Genomic DNA, 22776 nt, shown 5'->3' on the forward strand with positions numbered 1-22776 from the left:
GCCAGTCCTGTGAGGACTCTGGCCACAGCATGAAGCTCCCCATCATCCCCTGTCGACCCCCTGTCTCCCCAACCCCCGCAGATACCTGACCCTACTGCTCTGGCTGTATCATGCAGGCCACCCCCAGGTGGAACATTTCCTCCCCAAGCTACTCTTAGGTTGTATACTGTTCAAGTGCTATCAATGCCATTTTCCTGTTTGCGTTTTGTTTTTGTTTTTGTTTTGTTTTTACAGTTCGTTGCTCATCCTAACTGTCAGCAGCAATTGCTTACCATGTGGTATGAAAATCTCTCAGGCTTACGTCAACAGTCTATCGCTGTGAAATTCCTGGCTGTGTTTGCAGTCTCCATAGGCCTCCCTTTTCTCGCCATAGCCTATTGGATTGCTCCGTGCAGCAAGGTACAGACTGCTTAAGGTGCATGTCGTTTGCGGTTATTTCTTCTCTCTTCTTAGCGTGACTTAAAGTCCATTTTGTTCAAATCAGCAACTAATCTTTTCCCACATTTAAAGATAGTCGTGAGATATCTAGCAGAAGTAGAAAAACCACGTAAGAATGAAAACATTAAAAACTGCTTTTTTGAATCATCATTAAAAAGAGAGAGAGAAGTGATAAAATGGGAAATTTTAAACATGTGAGGCATAACCTGAAAGGATCAATAACTAAACAGAGAGAGAATTAAGGCACTTTTCCTCTTCTAATTGAAATCACGTAAGAATGAAAACATTAAAAACTGCTTTTTTGAATCATCATTAAAAAGAGAGAAGTGATAAAATGGGAAATTTTAAACATGTGAGGAATAACCTGAAAGGATCAATAACTAAACAGAGAGAGAATTAAGGCACTTTTCCTCTTCTAATTATGCAGTGTCCTAAACATGTCCTCCAAACCCACAGTATAATAATTATTGTAATGGTAATAGTACTAGCCAACATTTATAGAGTACTTTCTCTTTGCTAAGCACTTTTCATAGAATACCTCATTTCACCCCCTCAATTACATTATGATGTGGATACTTCATGAAGCAGGTTCAGAAAAAGAAATAACTAGTAGATTGAGAGTCCAAGGCAGCTCATGCAGACCCATCACAACATCTTAGTTTCCTTGGTCTCCTTGATGGGTTTCTTGAGTACTTTCTCTTTGCTAAGCACTTTTCATGGAATACCTCATTTCACCCCCTCAATTACATTATGATGTGGATACTTCATGAAGCAGGTTCAGAAAAAGAAATAACTAGTAGACTGAGAGTCGAAGGCAGCTCATGCAGACCCATCACAACATCTTAGTTTCCTTGGTCTCCTTGATGGGTTTCTGGCTCACATGGGTAGCTAATTAGGTTATTATAAGGAAAAAGAAGAGTTCAAAAGATTCAGGACTGGGTTCTTTCCTTGAGGGGGAGCCTGCTGGTGACAGAAGGAGTGGAACCTGCAGGTACCAAGCTGCCCCCTGCCTGCTCCACCCTCTCCACAGCCCAACCTTGTGGGCCAAAGCCACATACAGAACCAAAACTCCAGCTTCAGGTGAGAATTAGCACCTATAAGACCAAACCTTGCAGAAATTTGAAATATGTTTCATAGGTTTAAGATTGTCATTAAAAGTTCCAAAGCTGCATTTACCTAGTGATGTATTTTTAAAGGAATTAAGCTTAGGTAATCAACATTCAGCAGAAGAAATATGACTACAGGGAGATTAGTTCCACAGGGAATTTGATCAGTTAATGTGGTTAATAAAAGTGTCACCAGTGAACCAACCCTCTTGTCAACTCAACTTAGAAGGAACTCATGCCAGAATGATGGGCCTGAGACTTTGAGGCTGCTGATAAGGCCACCTAACCAGGCAGGTATGAACTGACTGCCTCAGAGTAGGGGAGGGGTCACAGAGAGAGGTCAGGCCTCAAGTTCTTTCTTCTCTAGAATAGTATGACAAATGAAAGACCTCAGACTGAATATTTACAGTATCCAACCTTACATCCATTGAAGATTTTTTTTTCATGTCAATCTTTCATGCCACAGACTTCTAAATCAGAATTCCCTAAATAATATATATGTAGGTGAAGGATTTACTTTCTGTACTACATTATGAGCTGAAAAGGCACAGTGAGTGAAAAAACTAACCAGATTTAAAGCTAGATTGGAGCTGGTCATTGGTTTTAGGCACATGATTGATGCTGGAACTATCTAGTCTGTACTGCAAGTTGGATCCCTGCCTTCACCCAGAGCTTCAATGCACAGGGACACTGCTTCCACTCTCTCTGGGCCCCCAAACTAATTCTAGGCTATTCGATCATTAAAATAACAACAACTTTGTGGAGAAAATGCTGCCAATCTTCACTTTTGCTACAAAGCTAAATGTGACAGCTTCCAGGAACCTGGGACTAGCCAACACCAGCAAATCAGTTTGCCTCCTCGTGGCATGGGAAAAGATTCAGAAAGAGATGATAATATGCCAGTAGCTGACTAAATTTTTTAGATTGTTAGTAGGTCTGAGAAGAAGAATCTTGGCAAATATACAGATGTGATCCAAAAAAAAAAAAAAAGCGGTGTGTGGTTGTCAGGAAGGAATTCTGGAATTTCTTGGGCCCAGTAAATCAAAGAATCTAATACTACCATGGGACATAGGGATCAGACCCATAGCAGTCTTCTAGAACACTATAGAGGAGACAACTGCAGGAAAGTTCGACCGATGACTGGGGCTTCCTCCCTGTTTAGATACTTGTCTGACATTTGGTGCTCTCAGAACTTTCAATGACACTAAAAAAATAAAGCACACGACAAACATTAGCTGATCATTAAGCAACTTATCACTTCCATGCACTTTCTAAATTCCAAGTCTGAGCTCAATGCAGTGGAGGGCATGTTGATATCTGAGTGACAAGTCTTAATCTGTGGCAAGAGATGAGTATAGGTGGCATAGCTCATTACAAGTAAAGATTCCCTCATTAAAGAACTTGTCGAACTTGCTCTGAAGCAGCCAAAGGACAGATAAAACAGTCAAGATATTTTTAGTCTTTCCTTTTAGAAAGAAATTTCTTTTAGAAAAAAATCTTTTCAAGTTTGGCAGAGATGTTACTGGGGATTACAGAGAAGTCACATCTGCCACGTGACAAAACCAGCCCTCTCTAAGAGCTCCCGATGCTCAGAATACCATGTCCTCCCAAGAGGAGGAAAAGTAGAGCAGTCTGTTAATGGGCTAGTGTCCTCCTCCCAATGGCTCACTGCCGTTATATCTATCTATATCTGTAATTCCATGAAAAAGTCATTGTCATTCCAGGAATTCCATGTTCTATTCCAATGACATTATTACACCTCCCTCTAAGAAATTAAGTCTTGATATTCTTTTTTAAATGTATTCATAAAATGTCACTGCCAAACTTCTTCAAGTGGCTAATGCTCATCACATCTAACAAACGTTGAGATTTCTGTTTCCAACCTAATGGTGCATTTACCTCCTAATAGTTGCTGTCCTAATTTAGGGACTATCAAGAACATCAAAATTACTTGATTAGCCTGCCACGACCTCATCATTTCTCTCCTATTGAATTCCCAACACTGTCAATCCTATTTTTATATTATTTTAAGTTTCTGAGGGTCCCTAAGAAAGACAGTTTTAAAAGGAGGTTATAACATCAAGGGTGTCAACAGAAGTTCAGTTTACTAATATGCTGGTTGACCAGAATAACCAAGTCACAGATGGGAACTTATGATGATAAATACAGATCTGGAGCATGGTTTGTCAGAATCAAGAAAAAGAATGGTGATTTTGTTTATCATTTTGCATTGTCATCATCAACATGGTTGAGGTCAGGGGGCTCACTGGAAGACATGAGTTCTCATCCACGTGGATGTGCACAGTTAGGTCTTTTCCTAGAGAGTTCTTTATCCTCTCAACAAGAGCTCCAATGCCAAGGGGCCTTTATAGCTAATTGGGCTGTTTTCTATTCTTTGCTATTTCATTTTGACTCATAGTTTAGATTGTTTGCCTGTTAAAATATCAGAGCTGAAAGAGTAACAGGCATCCTCAAGGGTTCAAACTGTCTCTACAGCAGTAGATTAGGGCAGAAGTCAGCATCATGAAAATGTGAGGAACTGCAGAAGTTCTAATTATAAAAACATGACCGGGGAAGCTGACTTCCTCCATTAGTCATTAATCTTCATCTTCACTGTTCAATTACCCTTAAAATTAGTCCAGGACACAGGCAGGGGAAGTTGCGACCAGCTTTAGAATTCAACCTGACATCTTTGTAGTGTGCAATCTATCAGTCCTTACTGCCACATAACTCTTGCTCAGAGAAATATCAAAGGTTAGTTGTTATCCCCTCTCAACCATCCCAAACAAGAGCATCTAGTGAGGAAGGCGTGAGTGAGTGAGCAGCTTTTGAAGAGCTCTGCCTTGCCTTACCAAAACCGAAATGGTTTGAAACAGGGGTGCTCAAACCCTGTGGTCCAGGGGCCGGCCAGGAGAAGACAGTGCCTCCAAAGGCCCCTGCTATCTCTACCAAAGAACTACACTAGCTTAAAGAAAATCACAACACAATTTCTGAAGCAATGCTATGGAGGAGAATTTTTTGCCAGGAAATAGAACACTGATGCTCTTATGTTACCAGTGCTTCTGCCCCAAAGTCCAAAAGGAGAGTCCAGCACCTGTCACCCTGCTGGGATAGGATTTAAAAGTGCCAGACACTGGTCACCATTATATTTAGCCCAACCTGAGCCTTGCAACATTCCTTCCCATCTCTCCATTTATTTCCTACCACAGATTTTAGACTGTGTCTCTCCCCACTAGAAAAACAGCAACTTTGAAGGGAAGGACCAACTCTCAGAGCTTGTTTTATCTCCATCCCCTCCAGTGCCCAGCACAATGTTACACATAGACAATACCCCAAATAGGCTCATGGCATAAGGACATAAGGACTCAGTGGATCAGCTGTCATGAATCCTTGCACAGAAGCTTCTCAAAAGTCAGTCACATTTCTTTTTAAGTTTCCCCTTAGGGGAACTCCCTGAGGCTCTCCAGTCCACTGAATACTTCCTATGTGCCAGGCGCTGTTCTAACTGCTTTGTGCATATTAAATATTTCATTTGTGTATATCAACCCTATGCAGTAGGTACTATTTTTATCCCCAGCTTACAGAAGAAAAAACTGAGACACTAAGGGAATACATACCTTGCCAAAAAACTGTGGAGCTGTGATTTAAACCTAGGGTCTCTGGATCTAGATATCTGCCTAACACACACACACACAGACACCTCTCTAGTTACATCAGCAGCATTACAATGCCCAATATAAACATATTAGCTGCGACTTTGAAATGAACTTGATTCAGATCTCTAGTGTTGGCAGGACTTTTCTAGAAAGGAGAAGTCAAAGCCACCATATAACAAATTCTATCCTTTCCTTTTCTTGCCTTAGAAGCCCTACCTTGTATATCCCATTATCACTTAGCACCTCTTCAGCCTCCAGGACAAAATGTGGATTCACATTGTAATGTGAGAACACCCTGAGTAGAGACACATAATAAGCACCCCTATCCCCTGTCAAAAAAGGATTTCTGAGCCCTAGGTTAGACATTTTGAATAAGAACTGGGGTGGGAAGCACACTGAGGAATCTGTCACTAATTTAACAGGGTGTCTCTAACATTTGAGAACCACCCCACCTCAGAAACAAGCATGTTTCTTTTTGGAATGCCTGATCCAAAGTTTGCTTTCATTCAGCTTTCCAACTTGTAAACTGAGCCTTTGCTTGAGGCCATTGGCACCTGGTAGAAAGTGAGTTGTGGCATTTGGTGAGGGAGGCTCTGGTGACACAAGACTAGGAAGATTAGAGCATGGTGCTGATAACACTAAGGCACCAAGATGAAGGGGTTTGGATCCCTGTACTCACCAGCCGCCAAAAAAGAAAAGAGAGAGAGAGAGAGAGAGAGAGAGAGAGAGAGAGAGAGAGAGAGAGTAGGAAGAGATGCTGGAAACATTCTCTGCATAATCTACCACAGTTGTGTCCACCGGCCTATCTTGTTGGGATGTGAGGACCCACGGGCCACCAGGTTCCAGTCAGGCGTACACACTCGTAATTAGGGCTAACAGCCTGGTAGCATGGAACACAGAACTGTGCCAACCAGTAAAAGCTGCTGCCCCCCCTTGAGGTTCTTTCCATGAATGCACTTCATCTGGAGATAATTCAGGGTATTATTCAGTTGCTCCCACATTCATACATTTCTCAGTGTAAAAGAATAGTACCCAGGAAGTTTGTGGTGAGCCAGAGACTTAGAACCTTACAAGCTTGAATTTCCTGATACGTTTCAGCTTGTAAGGTCCTAGTGATGACTGAGCTTCCTTAGCCGTGTTTTCAGACTCGCCAGTTCTGTACTTCAGGCAGGGCAGAGCTATGTTTCCCTCAGGCCTATGTCTCCCTCCCAAGGCTCTACCATCTTTTTTACACCTAAAGCTGTTACCTGACCCAGCTTAAACTATTCCACAGCTAAGAGCTGCTGGCACATATTGGTTGACTTTTCTCCTTTCTTTTGACTTATCTGTTGGCTTTGTGAAAGGAAGATGTTTTCTCCAAGGGTAATTTGCTTCAAAAATTATCTTTATTGGGCCGGCCCGGTGGCGCACTGCTACAGTGCGCCACTTGGGAAGCGTGGCAGCGCTCCCGCCGAGGGTTCGGATCCCACATACAGACCGGCTGCTCACTGGCTGAGCAAGTTGAGGAAGCAACACCGAGGGTTGCGATCCCGTGGCCAGTCCCGGTCCGGTACGGGCGCGACACTGAGGGTTGCGATCCGTTGCTGGTCACGAAAAAAGACAAAAAAAAGGAAAAAAAAAATTATCTTTATGAGTCAAATAGGGAATTCCACAACAAAAAGAAAAATAAAACTATTGCAATGACTGGATCCCATTTGACCTTTATCAAAGTTTTACCAGTTAAAAAGATGCATTCAAATAAACCCAGACAAATAGAAAAAGAATATCAATTTTAACCTCACTTTTCCTTCCTCTGACCTATATCAAATGGGAACTGAGCCCAGAGTAACCTTCAAAATCACCATAGGGCATTATCAGAGTTTTTATTATGGTTTGCAGTAAAGGTAATTTTTATGGACTCATCTTCTGCCAGAATATAATAACTGGACAGAAGAGAGAGACAATAAATTCTTTAAACCAGGTCTTCTGGGGAATCCCAAGGCCACCTTGAGTACAGATGCATATGGATTCCAGCAGTCGGTGCCTCACCTGAGTGAGTACAGAGGGGTACCCCATATCCTCATCCAGATGGTCACTAGAAGACACTATGCAGAATCTGCAGATAAAGGATTGGGGGAAATTGGCAAGTCCTTAAGATCTGTGTCCATCTCAGAGTTCCCCATCTTTTTCTGATATTCCTGTGACCCTACTGGGACACACAAGATCCCTTTCCCTCTCCTCAACCTTCCCTCTCGACTCCCACTCTTCCCACTGCAGTCATTCTCCATCTTCCCTCACCTCTCATCACCACCTCAGTCAGGACACAGAGACAACGAACAATGTGATGACTATTTAAGGATGTCTCCTAGATACACCAAAATATCTCAAGGCACTGGTTGGGAAATGGGGATCCCAGATGCCAACACCATTCACTAAAATGATGAAAAATTCAAGCTGGCTACTGATATCATATAAATCAAAATGAAACATGGTTTAATTCAGGTTTTTACTGAATTTATGTGAGATATTTTATTTATCCTTACGTTTAATCTTTGCCTTCTGAAATTAGCACATCTGCTTACTGCCAAATATAATCTACAGTTCTGGTTTTTGTGAATAGTAAAGCTAAACATTATATAGAAATGTTATTTGTAAGACATTTGTGGGCCTATGATCATCAGGCAAACCTCTCTTTGCATTTCTGAATTTGTTTCTAGTGTAATAACAATATATAGGTGAATGCAGGTGAATGACAACACAATCAGGGATTCCCAATGTTTGGACCTGAGATTCAAGTTTTAAAATGAAGATACAAACTAACTTTTTTATTTTAATAGATAGGTTCCATGGCATCAGAATAATAATAAATCATGTTATACTAATAACTAGAATAATTAAAGTGGATGATTACCATACTGAAGCACATTAAAAGAACATTACCAAGCCATCTGATTTATCAATGTTATGCTGAACATAGTCATAATTAGGGAAATTTTACCTAGAGAATTGTAATTGATCTCCTGTTGAACCAATACTTTATCTCCTGGGTGACATTTTACTCTAAAACTCCTGAATGAGGTAGAATATGAACATCAATTAAACAGTCACCAGTTATAATTGAATATCTGCCCTGTAAAGGAACTGAGTTTCAGAAAAGATTTCCCTCTTTGCTTTTGTCTCATTAGTATATGTGGGTGAGGGGTAAGGCTTGGTGCTTAGGTAAGAGTGATGACAGTGACCTGGAAGAGACCCAAGTGAGTTCATTAACAGGGGTTCTGCAATGACTCAGTTTGCAGCCCCAATTTAGTCCTAAAGACCCAAGGGGCCTTTGTATGGGACGCCATGAGATAAAGAAGATGTGACCAATACTCATTCCCTAATAGGGCATCTTTTGTATCATTTCACACTCATGTGGAACATTTACACAAATTAACTATACACTAGGCCACAAGGAAAACCTCAATAAATTTTAGAGTAGTATTACAGAGGCTATGTTCTGTAAATGTGGTACAATAAAATTAGAATTTTTAAAAGCAGGAAAAAAGTCCTTATGTGTCTGGAAACTAAATAATCCCTAAGTTAAAAATGAAATCAAAAGAGAGATTACAAAATATTTATAACTAAATATCAATTAAAATGCTACATGTTAAAATTTATGGGAACACAGCTAAAGCAGGACCTAGCAGTACCAAGATATGAGAAAGGTTGATAACAAATAATCCACACATAAAGTCCAAGTATATCCAAAGTATATATTTTTTAATCTTGAACTCTATTGAGACATTATTTTTTCCCAATTTGAAGAGCATATAATTTATACTCACGTGGCTGGGGGTATCTGTGCAACCAGATGTAGTGTGGTGCTGCGTCAGTGGGCTCTCCTCCTTTCTCTTAACCACTCCCACCAAGTCTTCCAAATAAGAAAAAAACTGAAGTCAGTAGAATTTGGTCTACAAATTTGGTCAAGCAGTATGATCACATAAAAGTGAAAGAGAAAATGTCTGGGTTCAGTCCAAGACAAAGGATTCTCTGGTTAAACTTTGGCAAAAGCAATGTTTTAAAGAAAGACCTTTACCCACATAGAACTGCCAGTTTAACATGTCTTGTACGCATTTTGTTTTCAGCTAGGACGAACCTTGAGAAGCCCTTTCATGAAGTTTGTAGCCCATGCCGTTTCTTTTACAATCTTCTTGGGATTGTTAGTTGTGAATGCGTCAGACCGATTTGAAGGTGTTAAAACCCTGCCTAACGAAACCTTCACAGACTACCCAAAACAGATCTTCAGAGTGAAAACCACACAGTTCTCCTGGACAGAAATGCTCATCATGAAGTGGGTCTTAGGTAAGCAAGTCACTCTGCCTTTTATTCTCTCCTCCCCTAATCCTAATAGGACATTATTGAATTCTGACTGCTGGACTTCTCCCTCTCCTTTTTTGAGTGCACTCTTGGCAGTCAAAATGGAGAGTGGATAACCAACAAGAAATTTTACATGGTTCTCTTTTATATCTTCCATTTTTCCTCAACATGTTTGTATTTTCCTTTAAATCCTAGAACATACTGTGCATATTTATAGTAACTGTTTTAAAGTCTTGACTCCTAATTCCCTCATCTCTGTCATTTCTGGGTTGACTCCTATTGATTAAACTTTGTCCTGGTTATGGATCACATCTTGCTGTATCTTGGCATGTTGAGTGATATTTGATTGAATGATGGGTACTTCACATGTTATGTTACTAAGCATCCGGATTTTGCTGTCTTCCTTTAAAGAGTTTCTGGCTTTATTCTGATAGGCTGTTAAGTTACCTGCAGATCAGTTTGATCCTTTTGAATCTTTCTTTGATTGGATCTGGAGAAGATTTACCGTAAGGTTTATCTTTGTTCTGTGGAGATACACTTCTGTGGTCTGGGTAATCAACAAGGGCTCTCAACTCTGGATGGTCAAAGTTCAAATATCTTCCCACTCTGGATGAGCTCTAGAAATTATTCAGCTTACAGCTCCCTGGCTGTTTGTGGAGTTTCACTCCATGTATTCATGACCTTAGTATTCAGCAAACATTCAAAAGAACCCCTATTTAATTTCTGGAGTCTTCTGCTTGTTTAGTTTTAGAGTTTTTTAGTTGTTTACTTGCTTGCTTACTTGTTTGTTTTTGCATAGTAGCCTTCTTTCTGGAGCTCTGTCACACATCACCTCAGCCCTCCTGAACTCCAAACTTTGTCTCAAACTCAGTGAGACGGCTTGCTGTGCTTCTGGGACCCCTCTCCATGCGCTGCAGACTGGAGTGTACCTCCAGAAAGAAAGCCAGAGTGGTCAGTCACATGGCTTGCCTTACTTATTTCCCCTTACTTAGGGAGATCACAATCCTATACTGCCTATTTCCAATGTCTGAAAATAGTTCCCCACCCCCTGCTTGTTATACCATCGTGGTAAAAAAATCAGGACACTTTTTCTAAAACAGAACCAGAACACCATTATCAAACCTAAAAGAAAATTAATAATTACTTAAGAGCTTCAAATATCCAGTCAGTAATCAAATTTCTTTGATTAACAGAGGGAAGTTGAATAAATATCTACATGACTTACTTCCTGTCTTCCTTCAAGTCTCTCTTCCAACTTTTTCTTATCATAGTAGTTGAGCAGGTAAGAGCATGACCTCTTATCCCCCTACTCTGATAAGGTAAAAAGCATTTCAGGCAGAAGGAACAGTATGTGGTAAAGCCCTGGATTCAGGAGTAAGCTGGACATGTTTGAGGAATAGCAAAGAGACTGGTATGACTGGAGTAGATAAATAGGGAAGATAGAAGAAGAAATAATGTCAGAGGGGTAGCCATTAGAGAGTTTGAGCACAGAAGTGACAGCACATGACTTAAGTTTTTAAAGAGTTTTCAGAGGACTTGGCCTTACCAGGAGCATGGACACCTCATTCATTTTAATAGGAGGAAAGGGGGAGTTGAAGGCACAGTGCAGATGGGTTGGTGTATTAGTACATTTCCGTTGCTTATAACAAAATACTTAGAACTAGGTGATTTATAAAGAAAATGAAATTTATTGCTTACAGTTTCTGAGGCTGGGAAATCAAAAGTCCATTTGGTAGTGGTGACAGTGACCCAGGGGTCTCACATTGCAAGATGATGGAAGCAGAGAGAGCAGAGAGAGACAGAGACAGACTCTCCTCTCCTTTTAGAGCCCTCAGAACCAAGCCCCTGACCACCATTTTTAATCCATTCACTACTGCAGGGTCCTACAACCCAATCACCTCTTCAAGGCTCCACCTTTCAATTACCATAATAGGATTTCCCACCCTCTAAACAGTCACAGTGGGGGCTAAGTTTCTAATGCATAAAACTTTGGGGACACAATTCAGGCTTCATTGAGTTTTGGGGGAACATAATTCAGTCCACTACAGTTGGTAATGCAGTGGTGGGAGCACGCAAAAGTTCTTTTCTTTTCTGATATTTTCTATTTTCTCAATTTTTTTCTCAATAATATTTTCTAGTAATTAAGCACTATATTATATATCAGGCACCGTGCCAGGTACTACAGAAGCAGCTCTAAATAAGACTAACATTATTTTGTCCTAAATACTTTCTGGAGCTCATTAAGCATTACAAAAATACTAATTGTGCTCATGAAAGAGAAGGTTCTTCGTGCTGCTGCACATTGAGATCCAGCATAAGATACACTCTCTGCTCAGACACAGAGAGGCCTGAAGTAGCATGAGGTCCCTGCTAAAGGAAACTTGGGATTCTCCTCCCAAGCACTGACAGGAAGGCCGTGTGTCAGCTAGAAACACAGCAGCACCCTTCTTTTCTCCCGTGATGTATCACACCCATACATGCAGTTCTTTGAATTGATTACAAAAAAAACATCTAAACTATCATTCTCTCTTTACCAGAAGCAGCTCTAGAGCTGAAGACAAACTTAGGACCCTAACAAGCTCAAACTGCTCCTTCAGGGATGGAGAGTTTGGCCACAGAGAAGTGAATGGCCTTGTCCAGGTCTCCCTGTTTCTGCCCTTCCCACTCCCATGCCTCAGTCTGTCCTCAACACAGGAGATGGAGTGATCCATTTAAAATGTAATCAAGTCTTGTCACTCTTGCCTCAAAACTCCTCAGTGGCTCCCCATCTCCCTCAGGACAACAGCCAGTGCCATTACAATGGCATACACTGCCCTCACCCCTCCACCCCATCTCTATGACCTCATGCCCCCCACTTGCCACCTCACTCTCTCCGTTGCAGCCCCACTGGTCCCCCTGCCTCACGCTGTTTCTGCCTCAGAACGTTTGCTCAGGCTGCCCCTCTCCTGCAGAGTTCCTCCTGCAGGGCCCTACATGGCTCACTGCCTCGCTTCCTCAGGTCTTTGCTACAAAATCTCCTTCTCAAAGTGAGACAATCCTATTTAAAATTGCAAGCCCCCCACCCCCACACTGTCCTACTCCCCCTGTTTTTCTTCATAACAGTTAATACCTCTGACAATACCATATGTTCTACTTTGTTTCCTGCCTGTCTCAATTAATATTAATACTTCTTCGATCACACAAATATGTAGTTGGCTCTTTTTATCTTCTGTTTGGCTATAGCCCTCTCTTCACGTGGCTATCTGGTGTTCCCAATGACCTCTTTCAGTGGCCACATGCTGTGACAATACTCTAACTTACTTCCCAACCCCTCATCCTACTGGGCATTTAGGTCGACCCTCTTCTGCTATACAGTCCTGCAAGAGGCTTAACCCCAATTAGAAATATATTTCTCCTTCACTCCAGATGCTTTGCCCGGTTATCAGCAGAAGTTTGAGAGTATTCTAGATTGTCAATTCAAGATATTTAAATCATGGGCAGAGGAGGTAGAGGCCACCAAAAGAACTAAGAAGAATTATAGCCAGAGAGGTAGAAGAAAAACTAGGAGAATACAATATCAAGGAAGCCAAGAGAGGATCATGACTGAGGAAGGAGGCACAAATTTGCTGGTAGACACATATATTCTGTAGAGCTGTCAGATGAGCTACTTTGAAAAGGAATAAATGAACCAGAGACTATCACTCTTTCCAGCCTGGAGAATCTCCAGCATCAGTTTATACCACAGGAACCTGTCATTGTCGCCTGCATAATAAGCGGTGACTCTGGGGTAGCAGAAAGAGCTTATAATAAGCTTTTCAGCTGGAGACTGTGGCTCTAGAGATGCTCATCAGAGGATGGTGTAATAACATTAGTAGTTCCCAGAAAGCCATCAGGGGCTTGGAGGTCAGGAAGCCTCCCCATAATGCATGTGATTTCCTCATCTAGGAATAGAATTATTTCGATGGAAGACTCTCTTCCCCAGTCTCATAGGGACACTGGCAGTGTTTTCTTAAACAGATGCCCCAGTATTGAAAACTCAATGGAGTGAAATGTAAATGCCCAGTATAATAGTAAAACACATTTTAAATGCTGGGTAGGAGGTAAGTGCTCAGGACTGGGTGTCAGGCAATTCAGTCCTATGTCCTCTTCTCTTTGGTGGCTCTGCATCTCCAAATTTCAGTTTTCACATCTGTAAATCTAAGAGTCAAGCTATTCCCTCACCCTAACTCACCCAGGATTATAAACTCTCAAGGGCAGTGCTGAATCTTAGTTCCAGAATCACACATTTAGATTTGGCCAAGAGTAAAGCTGTAAAATCATGTAGGCTAGTGGTGAGTACCTATGAAAGTACTCATTTCCCCTGAGGCCTCCTGACACTTCCCAGCCTGTTCCTCTACTAGGCACCCTCCTTAATTATCAGTGACCTTGTTTTCTGGGCTCCAGGCATCCCTGAGTGAATGGAATTTTGCCTGAAGGAGGTTCAAGTGCCCAGTATCCTTTCTCCCTGAGTCCCTGGACTCTAAACACTCCTCTGACTTACATGCTGGAGGCAAAAGACCATAGGGCTCAGCTTGGATATAAAATGCTGAACTACCCTTGGCATCTTGAAAGCAGGGGGCCTAATTTCACTCACTAGAGTACTTAATTTCACACATTTCTTTTTTCATTAAGCATTCCTGCTGCTCCAACCCTTGGGCTCATGTTACTTTTACTTATGGCCTTGGAATAATTTAAATTAGTCTGGGTGAGTTAATATCTAGGAAGACTGATGCAGATATCTGACCACAGAGGAAGTGATTTGCAATGCCCAATGAGGAGCTACTATACCAGTCAGAAAACTCAGTTTTCTGTAGATAATTTACATTTCAGATTCATAGAGCTTTTTTGGGGGGGGGTGGAGTTGGCCGATACAGGGGTCTGAACCCTCGACCTTGGTGTTATAACACTGCGTTCTAACTGAGCAACTGGCCACCCCAGATTCTTAGAGCTTTTAGTGCTTGAAGTTACCCCCAAACCCCAATTCATTCATTTTACAAATACATAAACTGACATGCACTGCAAGTCAGGAGACTTATCCAAAGTCACACTGCCAGTAAGTAGCAAGGTAGACTTTGAACTCAAGGCTTCCAGAATTAAGGCCAATCACCCTAAGTGATAGCCTGTGATTCTCCTAGTGCCCAGCTAAAAGCAGTTCCACTAAGACATTAGAAATTCTAATTTGGGGGTAGAGTACAGCAACAATTACTTTTTACAGCAACAAACATTATTTTTCTAATTACATTTTTAAAATACCTATTTGAATAGGCACAGATGAAAGTACATTTCAGTGTTAAGAAAATTATTACTTCACTGAATTATCACACAAATTTCAACAGGGTATGGTTAAGAAGTGGCTTTGTTGAGGGAGAAAAATGACAGAGGGGGTACTTGTGAAAAGACCTGCAGTGTGCAATGTTTGGGGATATTATCTACTGTAGGGACTCCAGTTTAATACAGACATGCAGACCTTCATCAAACAAAGCCATGACTCTTCTCTAAACAGCTGCTCTCAAATTACTTTTTTCCTTAGAAAAACATTTCAATTCCTTTTATTTGATGGTCCATTTTCACCAGAAAAGGAAAAATTCTGATTAAAACAGTCTCTGAGCAGAGTCCCAGAATAACAGAGGTGATTTGTTCATCACTCAGATGTGTCCAGATGTGGGCCTGGGACCAAGTTGACCATGTTCTGGCCGGGGTCGAACCCCTATGACTATATGTCTGCTCCCAGCATCCATCTTTGACTCCATGCTTTTTCAGGAGCTGGAACCTTGGAGTCCACTGAATTATAGTGTGGGCATCTGTCAGTGTGCTAGGGTTGGAGGTCTGGGGGAAAAGAAGAGGAAACACAAGCAAATGGTTGAGGGGTAGACCTGCTGGTGGCCTGTTGGGTGGATCTGCTTTGCTGTAGTATAGGATGTAGGGAGATAATGGAAGATCACAGGAAGGTTTGACAGCCTAGCTTTGGAGTTGGGATTTTATCTTGGGGTTATGATGAATACACTGTAAGTGTCTGAAGAGGGATATGACCATGATATGACCTGTGCTTTATGAGTTAAAAGGATGGAGTTGAAAATCGAAAGGGCAGGGTGGATCTGAGAGTCCACCAGAGCAGGATCTGCAGAACTGTGGTGATCCCTGGTGACAGCTGGAGGAGTCAGGGGTGCAACAGAAGGAGTACTGGGAATGGTGGGACACAGTGAGGGGGAGGGGGAGGCCAACTTAAGGTATGTGGTATTTCTGGCACTGGCAGGACATCCACTAACAGCAGTCTCTCTGCGTGGTGGGAATTCAGCTTTGAAGCTCTTAAGAAAAAGTAGCAAGATACTCATCTATGAGACATTTGCAACAGATGGACAACAAAGCTTCAGGCTTGGATGCATTTGCACAGTCAGAGGGAAAAATAAGAATGGCCAATAACTTGGAAAGTAGCAGCCTTCAAGGGGAGGGTGGAGGAAGAAGAGCAACAACGGAAGCTGAGGAGGAGAATGGGAGAGGCAGGAGACAGCTGAGGAGGCAGACCATCGTGTGTCCCGTGCACAGGAGTGGGGGAGGGGAGGGGAGGGGAGGGCATGACACTATCAGTGTTAACCTTTTGGGAGTGTGTGTGGTCAGTGAGCTGAAATTATCTCACTCACTGACCAGCTAAATATGCAGATTAGGTGTAGCATGGTTCTGCAGCAAGTCTTTCCCAGGGGTGAGTAGTTATAAGACCCTCTGATGCCACTTACAAAATGTTCACGAGTCTTTTGTACACAGTAACTGTTTTGAACCTAATTTTCTGAAAAACCAGAAGAGCATAGTGGACAAGAGCATGGACTGCAGGGGCAGATCCTCTGGGTTCAAATTCCAAACCTCCTGCTTCTTAGCTGGGCACATTACGACCCTCTGTGCTTCTGTTTCGTTAGCTTTAAAATTGGGAAAATAACAGAATGGATTTCGTGGGGCTGTTGCAAAGATTTAAGGAGATAGATAGATAGATAGATAGATAGATAGATAGATAGATAGATAGAGATACATATACATATATATAGATTGAGATTAAGGTAAAAATATGTCAAAACAGGGCCTAGCACATAGTAAGTGCTCAAATTATAATCGAATCGTTAAGTTTTAATAATTTAAACCAATTTAGTTTCAATAATCAGTGAATATAAAGGTATAGATTAGCACTATTCAATAGAAATAAAGTGCAAGCCACAACTGTGAGCCACATGTGTAATTTTAAATTATCTAAAAGCCACATTACAAAAACAAACAGGGGAAATGAATTAGCAATATTTTTTACTTATCCTAACATATCCAAAATGTTGTCACTGCAACATGTAATTGATGTAAAAATTAAGGAGATATTTTACATTCTTTTAAGTCCAATGAGGTCTAGAAGGATACACGCCAAACTATTAACCAAAGCCACTTCACAGGGCTGGCTTTGAGGAGGGGTGGGGGAATTAGCAACATTTTGTTTATATATCTCTACATTGTTTAATATGTAACAATAAGAACATACCAGGATACTTCAAAAAGTTCATGGAAAGATTTGCATTATCTTTTAATTCTGTTTTTCCACGAACTTTTTGAAGTACCCTCATATGTTTTTAAATCCAATGAATTATAAAAGAGTAAGCAAAAAAATCTGATAACTCAAAACTAATGCTCATCGAAACAGTCATAGAAATACAGAGGAAAGCATTCTAACCCGGGGGCTTGGGAAAATCTAGGTCCTACCTGGGACTTTCAGAAAACATTTTTCCATTCCTGGGCCTCAGTCTTGGGAAAATCTAGGTCCTACCTGGGACTTTCAGAAAACATTTTTCCATTCCTGGGCCTCAGTTTCCCTATATTTAATTGAGGACTGAATGATTCCTTATGACCTCCCAGTTCTATAGTTCAGCAACTATATTTCTCCCACGCTGCCTCCAGGAATCTATCGGGGGATAAGCACTCTCTCCTCACTTCTGGAGACTGTTTGTGTCTAAGCACAGGGACAAGTGAGGTGTCTTCTCACGGAGTCTGAGACTCTTGATTCTAAAAGTCTTTGAAGAGACGTTTCCATCTGCCTCTGGCTATCAATGTTCCCAGCTCCAAACAGCTGACATTTACGTTTGTACCCCGGTTCCCTCCGTGCCCTCATGTGGTCACAAACGCCAAGGTTACTGAAAAATGAGCCTGGCCTTCTCCCTCTGCACAGGAATGATTTGGTCCGAATGCAAGGAAATCTGGGAGGAGGGGCCGCGGGAGTACGTGCTGCACCTGTGGAACCTGCTGGACTTCGGGATGCTGTCCATCTTCGTGGCCTCCTTCACGGCGCGGTTCATGGCCTTCCTGAAGGCCAGCGAGGCCCAGCTGTACGTGGACCAGCACGTGCAGGACAACACGCTACACAACGTCTCGCTTCCGCCGGAAGTGGCTTACTTTACCTACGGTGAGTTAGGGGCACTCTGCGGGGTCTATCCTAAGTGCTTCCGGGTCGTGGCCTTGGCCCTTTGCTGTGGATAGTCCCCAGGCCCTGATTTATAACGTGGCAGGCATTGGTCACCTCGACTACCAGTGCAGAGTCTCTCCCCACTATACCCCCCCACCACACGCCCCCAGCCAAAACACGTCCTGGTCTCTGCAGTGCAACCAGCTGAATAGAACGTGGAATTAGTGACTTTGAGAAATGAATCTTTTTGTGTTAGGAAGGATGAGTTTGTTTTGGAAAGGCTCTTGGGGCATTTCTGTATTGCTTGGGTTTTGTTTGTTTTGTTTTGTTTTAAGAAACGTCTTGTTTCTGATGTGTCTCCAGGAGGACTAAAGCGGTATGTATGTACCAAAGAATTTTCCTTCTGTATTGGATTCCTATGTTTGGTGCAAAGATAGTCCTACTTTCCCAGATCAAAAGTTCTTTTCTCCTTGCAAGATAGGTTCTTAGGAGATACTTGAACACTTTCAAACCACAAGGCCATACAATTGGAGGTGGTAGATTGAGACGTTAGTAATAATAATAATAGTTATAGCATCCATTTATGGAGGACTCGTTATGTGCCAAGGAACTGTGTAGAGTATTACACACATAAACTCCAATCCTTGTAATACCCTTGCAAAAAAAAAAAAAAAGATTGTTTTTGGGGGGTTTTTTTGTCCTTATTTTATAAATGAAGAAATGGATTTTCATGATAGGGCTTATAATGATCCCAGAAATGCAGGATTGCCTTGTATAGCAGGGGTCTTGGCCTGACATGAATTCAAAATCACAACAAATGACATAGTGGTTATGTTGCCAGCCTTCGGAGTTAGAGAGACATGGATTCAAATGCTAGTTTTGTAGCTTATTGTGAGACTTTACTTAATTTTTCTAAGCCTCCATTTTCTCATATGTAAAACAGGAATAATAATACTTACGTCAAAAGATTTGTTTTGAGGATTATATAGTGCTTGCGAAGAGTTTTGCACAATGCTCTGAAAATATTAAATGCTCACTAATGGTAACAGTCATTATCACTACTACCTCTTGGGTCACTTTCTTGCTCAACACTGTACTTTCTATACTGAAAGAGAAAGATGAGAGGGCAAAGGAACAGCAGATGTTTGTTGCTGTTACCTGTAAAACGTAGCTGGACACTCAGTAGGCATTCATTAGTGGCAGCTGCTACATCTCGAAGTGTTTGGGTGTGAAATGTCCCTGTTAGATGAAGCCAGATGGCTCCTGTGGCTACTAAATTTTCATGGTCGGGTACAGCAATGTTCTGCAGAGCCTCAACCATTTAATGCAAATGTTGGGTTGCTGCCCATTTTTGATGTAAATCTTATTATGTGTAATTGTGGTAGGGAAACCCCCACTGAGAAACTCTAAGTCTTGTAGTATTAAAGATTATCCACACACACACCCCATTTGTTGGTTTAGCAAATTCAGACTTCCTTAAATCAAAATGAGCTTGTACATTTTCCCCTCTATGCTGCTCGGGGTTAATCAAGAAAATCTTGATACTGCATTAGATACTATTCTTAATGTTGTGATTCAGCCTGCAGTATTGTCCACTTGTGACTTCTATTCCTTTATGGGTGGTATTAAGGTCTCATCAAACCCAAAGCATAGCACATTATTACCCTTGCTTCTGTGGTTCACCCTGTGCCCTTGGAAATCTTTTGGATCTCTCATAGCGGTTGCTTGTGCTCCAGTTACAGGGTAAGGGGGCCCTCTTGTGGCCAGCTGGACAGTGGTTCCTTCCAATGTCTACAGAACCAAATGGGCAAATTCTAATCTTTCAGGTTGTGGTAGGGCAATTTTTCTCATGGAAACAGCTCCAAAAGAAAAACGCTTTGCCTGAAACATCACAGAGCTGTTTGATTTACACCGACCACAACTCTTACAAGCCAGTTCTAGCGGAATATTTTTCACTAAAAGTCCTGATCTGGTCATCAGAATCTGACAACATATAGATTTATCTTTCTTTATAGATTATAGGAGTGGCTTTTATTATTATAGCTGAGGCTTAAGATGATAAATTAGAGGTGACAGAAAAAAGAAATTCCTTTTTGGTGTCTGTTTCACAGAAGCCACATCCTATTTTGTTATTTAAATGTGTTATTTATCCATAGAGGGCAACGGATATATTGGAAAACACATAATTTGTTCTCCTTTCTTGTCTTTCATGGACTTCTGAGTTATGATCTTGATGAGAACATAGAGTCTATAATGATGTTATATTTCCAAATGTAATTTAGAACGTACCACTTGAAACTTTGTGGCCCAGCTTCCCTTACTAAAAGTTTCTTACTGCTCTCTATTATAATTATTGAAGAGTCTAGCTTTGAAAATAAAGAATGAAGTTCTTTCTCTTCCATCTCCCTTGGAGTGCCAGGAACTGCCATGTAATATCCTTGCTATCTGCATTTACTGGGCTCTGTAAAGGACCCCACACCCCAAATCCAATCTTTAAAATGGCAATAATAGTATCTACTCTATAGCGCTGTTGTGAAGATTACAGCTAATGTAAGTGAAAGAGCTAATTTAGATTTCTCAATGTTTCTCAATTTAGGTTTCACTTAGCATTTCTCAATGTTACGCTATTGGCTTTTTTAGCAGGACACTTTTCATGGTGCAGGTCTGGCTGGAGCATTGCAGGACATTAGTGGCCCAGTAATACTCCTACCCAGTCATCGTGACAACTGTAGACACCCTCACACATGTCCCTAGGAGGAGGTGCTGCCCTCACTTGAGAATCACTGTATATCCTGCCACATAGTAGACAACTGATTCCTGATAGATTCTGCTCCTTGTACCATTAGAACTGCAGTAGAAACTTTGCAGATTTGCTGTGCCGCAGAATGCCCATGGAGCAGCTCAGGCCCTCATGGTCACCAGTGACCACGAGCTGAGTCTGCTCAGTTTAGGATTGGTCCCTGACTCTTGCCCACCTAATCAGAGCCATTGTGGCAAACCTGCCTAACTGGTCACTACTTTTTAGGCCTTAGCTTGATCAGAGAGCAAATTTCCCAGCATACACATAAAAACCAAAAGTATTTTCTCAGGCAAGATCCTTCAGATTCCTGGTTCCTATGTGAGCTCATTTGTTCTTACTTATGCTAAGTTTAAATTTCTGGTTAAGAGTTCATTCAGTCATTGAACAAACATTTATCAGTACCTGCTATGTGTCAGACCCTGTGATAAGCACTTTACATATATGTTTACATTTCATCCTCACCACAGTCCTGTGAAGCTGATATTATCCCCAATTTACAGATGAGGAAAATGAGGCTCAAAAAGGTTACTGAGAAAGGGAGGCCTCTTGCTCAGCCTCATATGGCCAGAGAGTGGAAAGGTCACTTTTAGCCTCAGTCTCTCTGACTCCAAATCCATGATCCTGACCTCCACCTCCTCTTGCTGCTTTCCCAGCAAAGGGAGAGCTCCTGCGTACAGAGTGCAAACACTGAGAAGGGGCACAGAAGAGCAGTGTAAGTGTCCTGACGGGGGAGTGCACAGGATACCGTGGAGGCCCAGAAGAGAATGGGAAATCTGCCCAGCTTCTGGGGGTCACAGAAGCCTTCCTGAAAGTGGTGACACCTGAGCACAGTCTTGAAGGATGATTGGGAATGAACCAGACATTGAAGTGAGGAAGGGTGATCCAGGCAGAGGGGCTAGCACATTTCAAGAGAGAAGGTGGCCCTTCTGTGTATTGGGATCAATTTAAAGACAAGGGCAGGAAGGGGAGATGATGTGGTTGGAGACCTCTAAAGATGCATAGCTGGTTTCTCTTCCACAGCAGATCCTGTCCCCCAGTGAGTAACCCAGATTGTTTTCTTTCAGCCAGGGACAAGTGGTGGCCTTCAGACCCTCAGATTATATCAGAAGGGCTGTATGCGATAGCTGTCGTGCTGAGCTTCTCTCGCATTGCGTACATCCTGCCGGCCAACGAAAGTTTTGGACCCCTGCAGATCTCCTTGGGGAGAACTGTAAAAGATATCTTCAAGTTCATGGTCATTTTCATCATGGTATTTGTGGCCTTCATGATTGGGATGTTCAACCTGTACTCTTACTACCGAGGTGCAAAGTACAACCCAGCATTTACAACGTGAGTATCTCAGAGCTCTCCTGAGGGTCTCTCTGGGCTTCCTGGGAGTTTGGGGGAGTCTCTTGGAAATGGATCCTTGCAGACACTCAGATTCCCTTAGTATTTCTCCAGGTTAAAGGTAACTTTATTCAAGGGTGGCTTAGAGTTCAGGTTCTGGAGTTGGAAGAACAGAAGAGCTGTGTTCAATCCTCACTTTGCCACTCAAATGCTGTGTGGCCATGAGCAAGTTTCTTAACTGCTCTGAGCCTTCCTTTCCTCATCTGTAAAATGGGGATAATAATAGTACCTGCTTCATAGGGATAGTGTGAGGATTCGATGAGATGATATAATTCACATAGTAAATTCTCAATAAATGGAAGCGATTATTATCAATATTATTATTGCGTTAGCCTGTGTTACCTAGAAAACAGAACCCTGGGCAGAACTTGCATGCCAACATTTTATTGGAATGTGGGGTTGCAATCCAAGGTACGACTTCAGAAAAAGGAAAGTGAAGTGTGGGGAGAGGGTAGGCAAGTACAAGGTGTTGCTGCATGGCAGGTAAGGGAAAGCAAACACAGACTGCTGCCCTGGCCACCATCTACCAGAACACACAACCTCTGCAGGTAGACAATGTGGGAACACCACATCTCAGAATAGCCCATCAGGGTGAAAAATAGAGAATTTATC

At 41.9% G+C, this 22776-nt stretch overlaps 1 protein-coding gene across 1 annotated transcript in view; it reads left to right on the top strand.

Moving 5' to 3' along the window:
- Positions 1-240: 240 nt before the first annotated feature.
- The window catches only part of LOC103609091 (short transient receptor potential channel 7), a gene marked incomplete at its 3' end in the record, with an annotated part of 37588 nt that continues 15052 nt past the window's right edge, over positions 241-22776 (top strand). Inside the window, exons 1-4 of the mRNA XM_008593459.1 lie at positions 241-399; positions 9304-9520; positions 17745-17978; positions 21843-22107. Of these exons, the coding sequence (XP_008591681.1) occupies positions 274-399; positions 9304-9520; positions 17745-17978; positions 21843-22107 (842 nt within the window). The remainder of the gene's footprint in view (positions 400-9303; positions 9521-17744; positions 17979-21842; positions 22108-22776) is intronic.

This window comes from Galeopterus variegatus, unplaced genomic scaffold, assembly GCF_000696425.1.
Source record: "Galeopterus variegatus unplaced genomic scaffold, G_variegatus-3.0.2 Scaffold9167, whole genome shotgun sequence".
Lineage (NCBI taxonomy): Eukaryota > Metazoa > Chordata > Mammalia > Dermoptera > Cynocephalidae > Galeopterus > Galeopterus variegatus.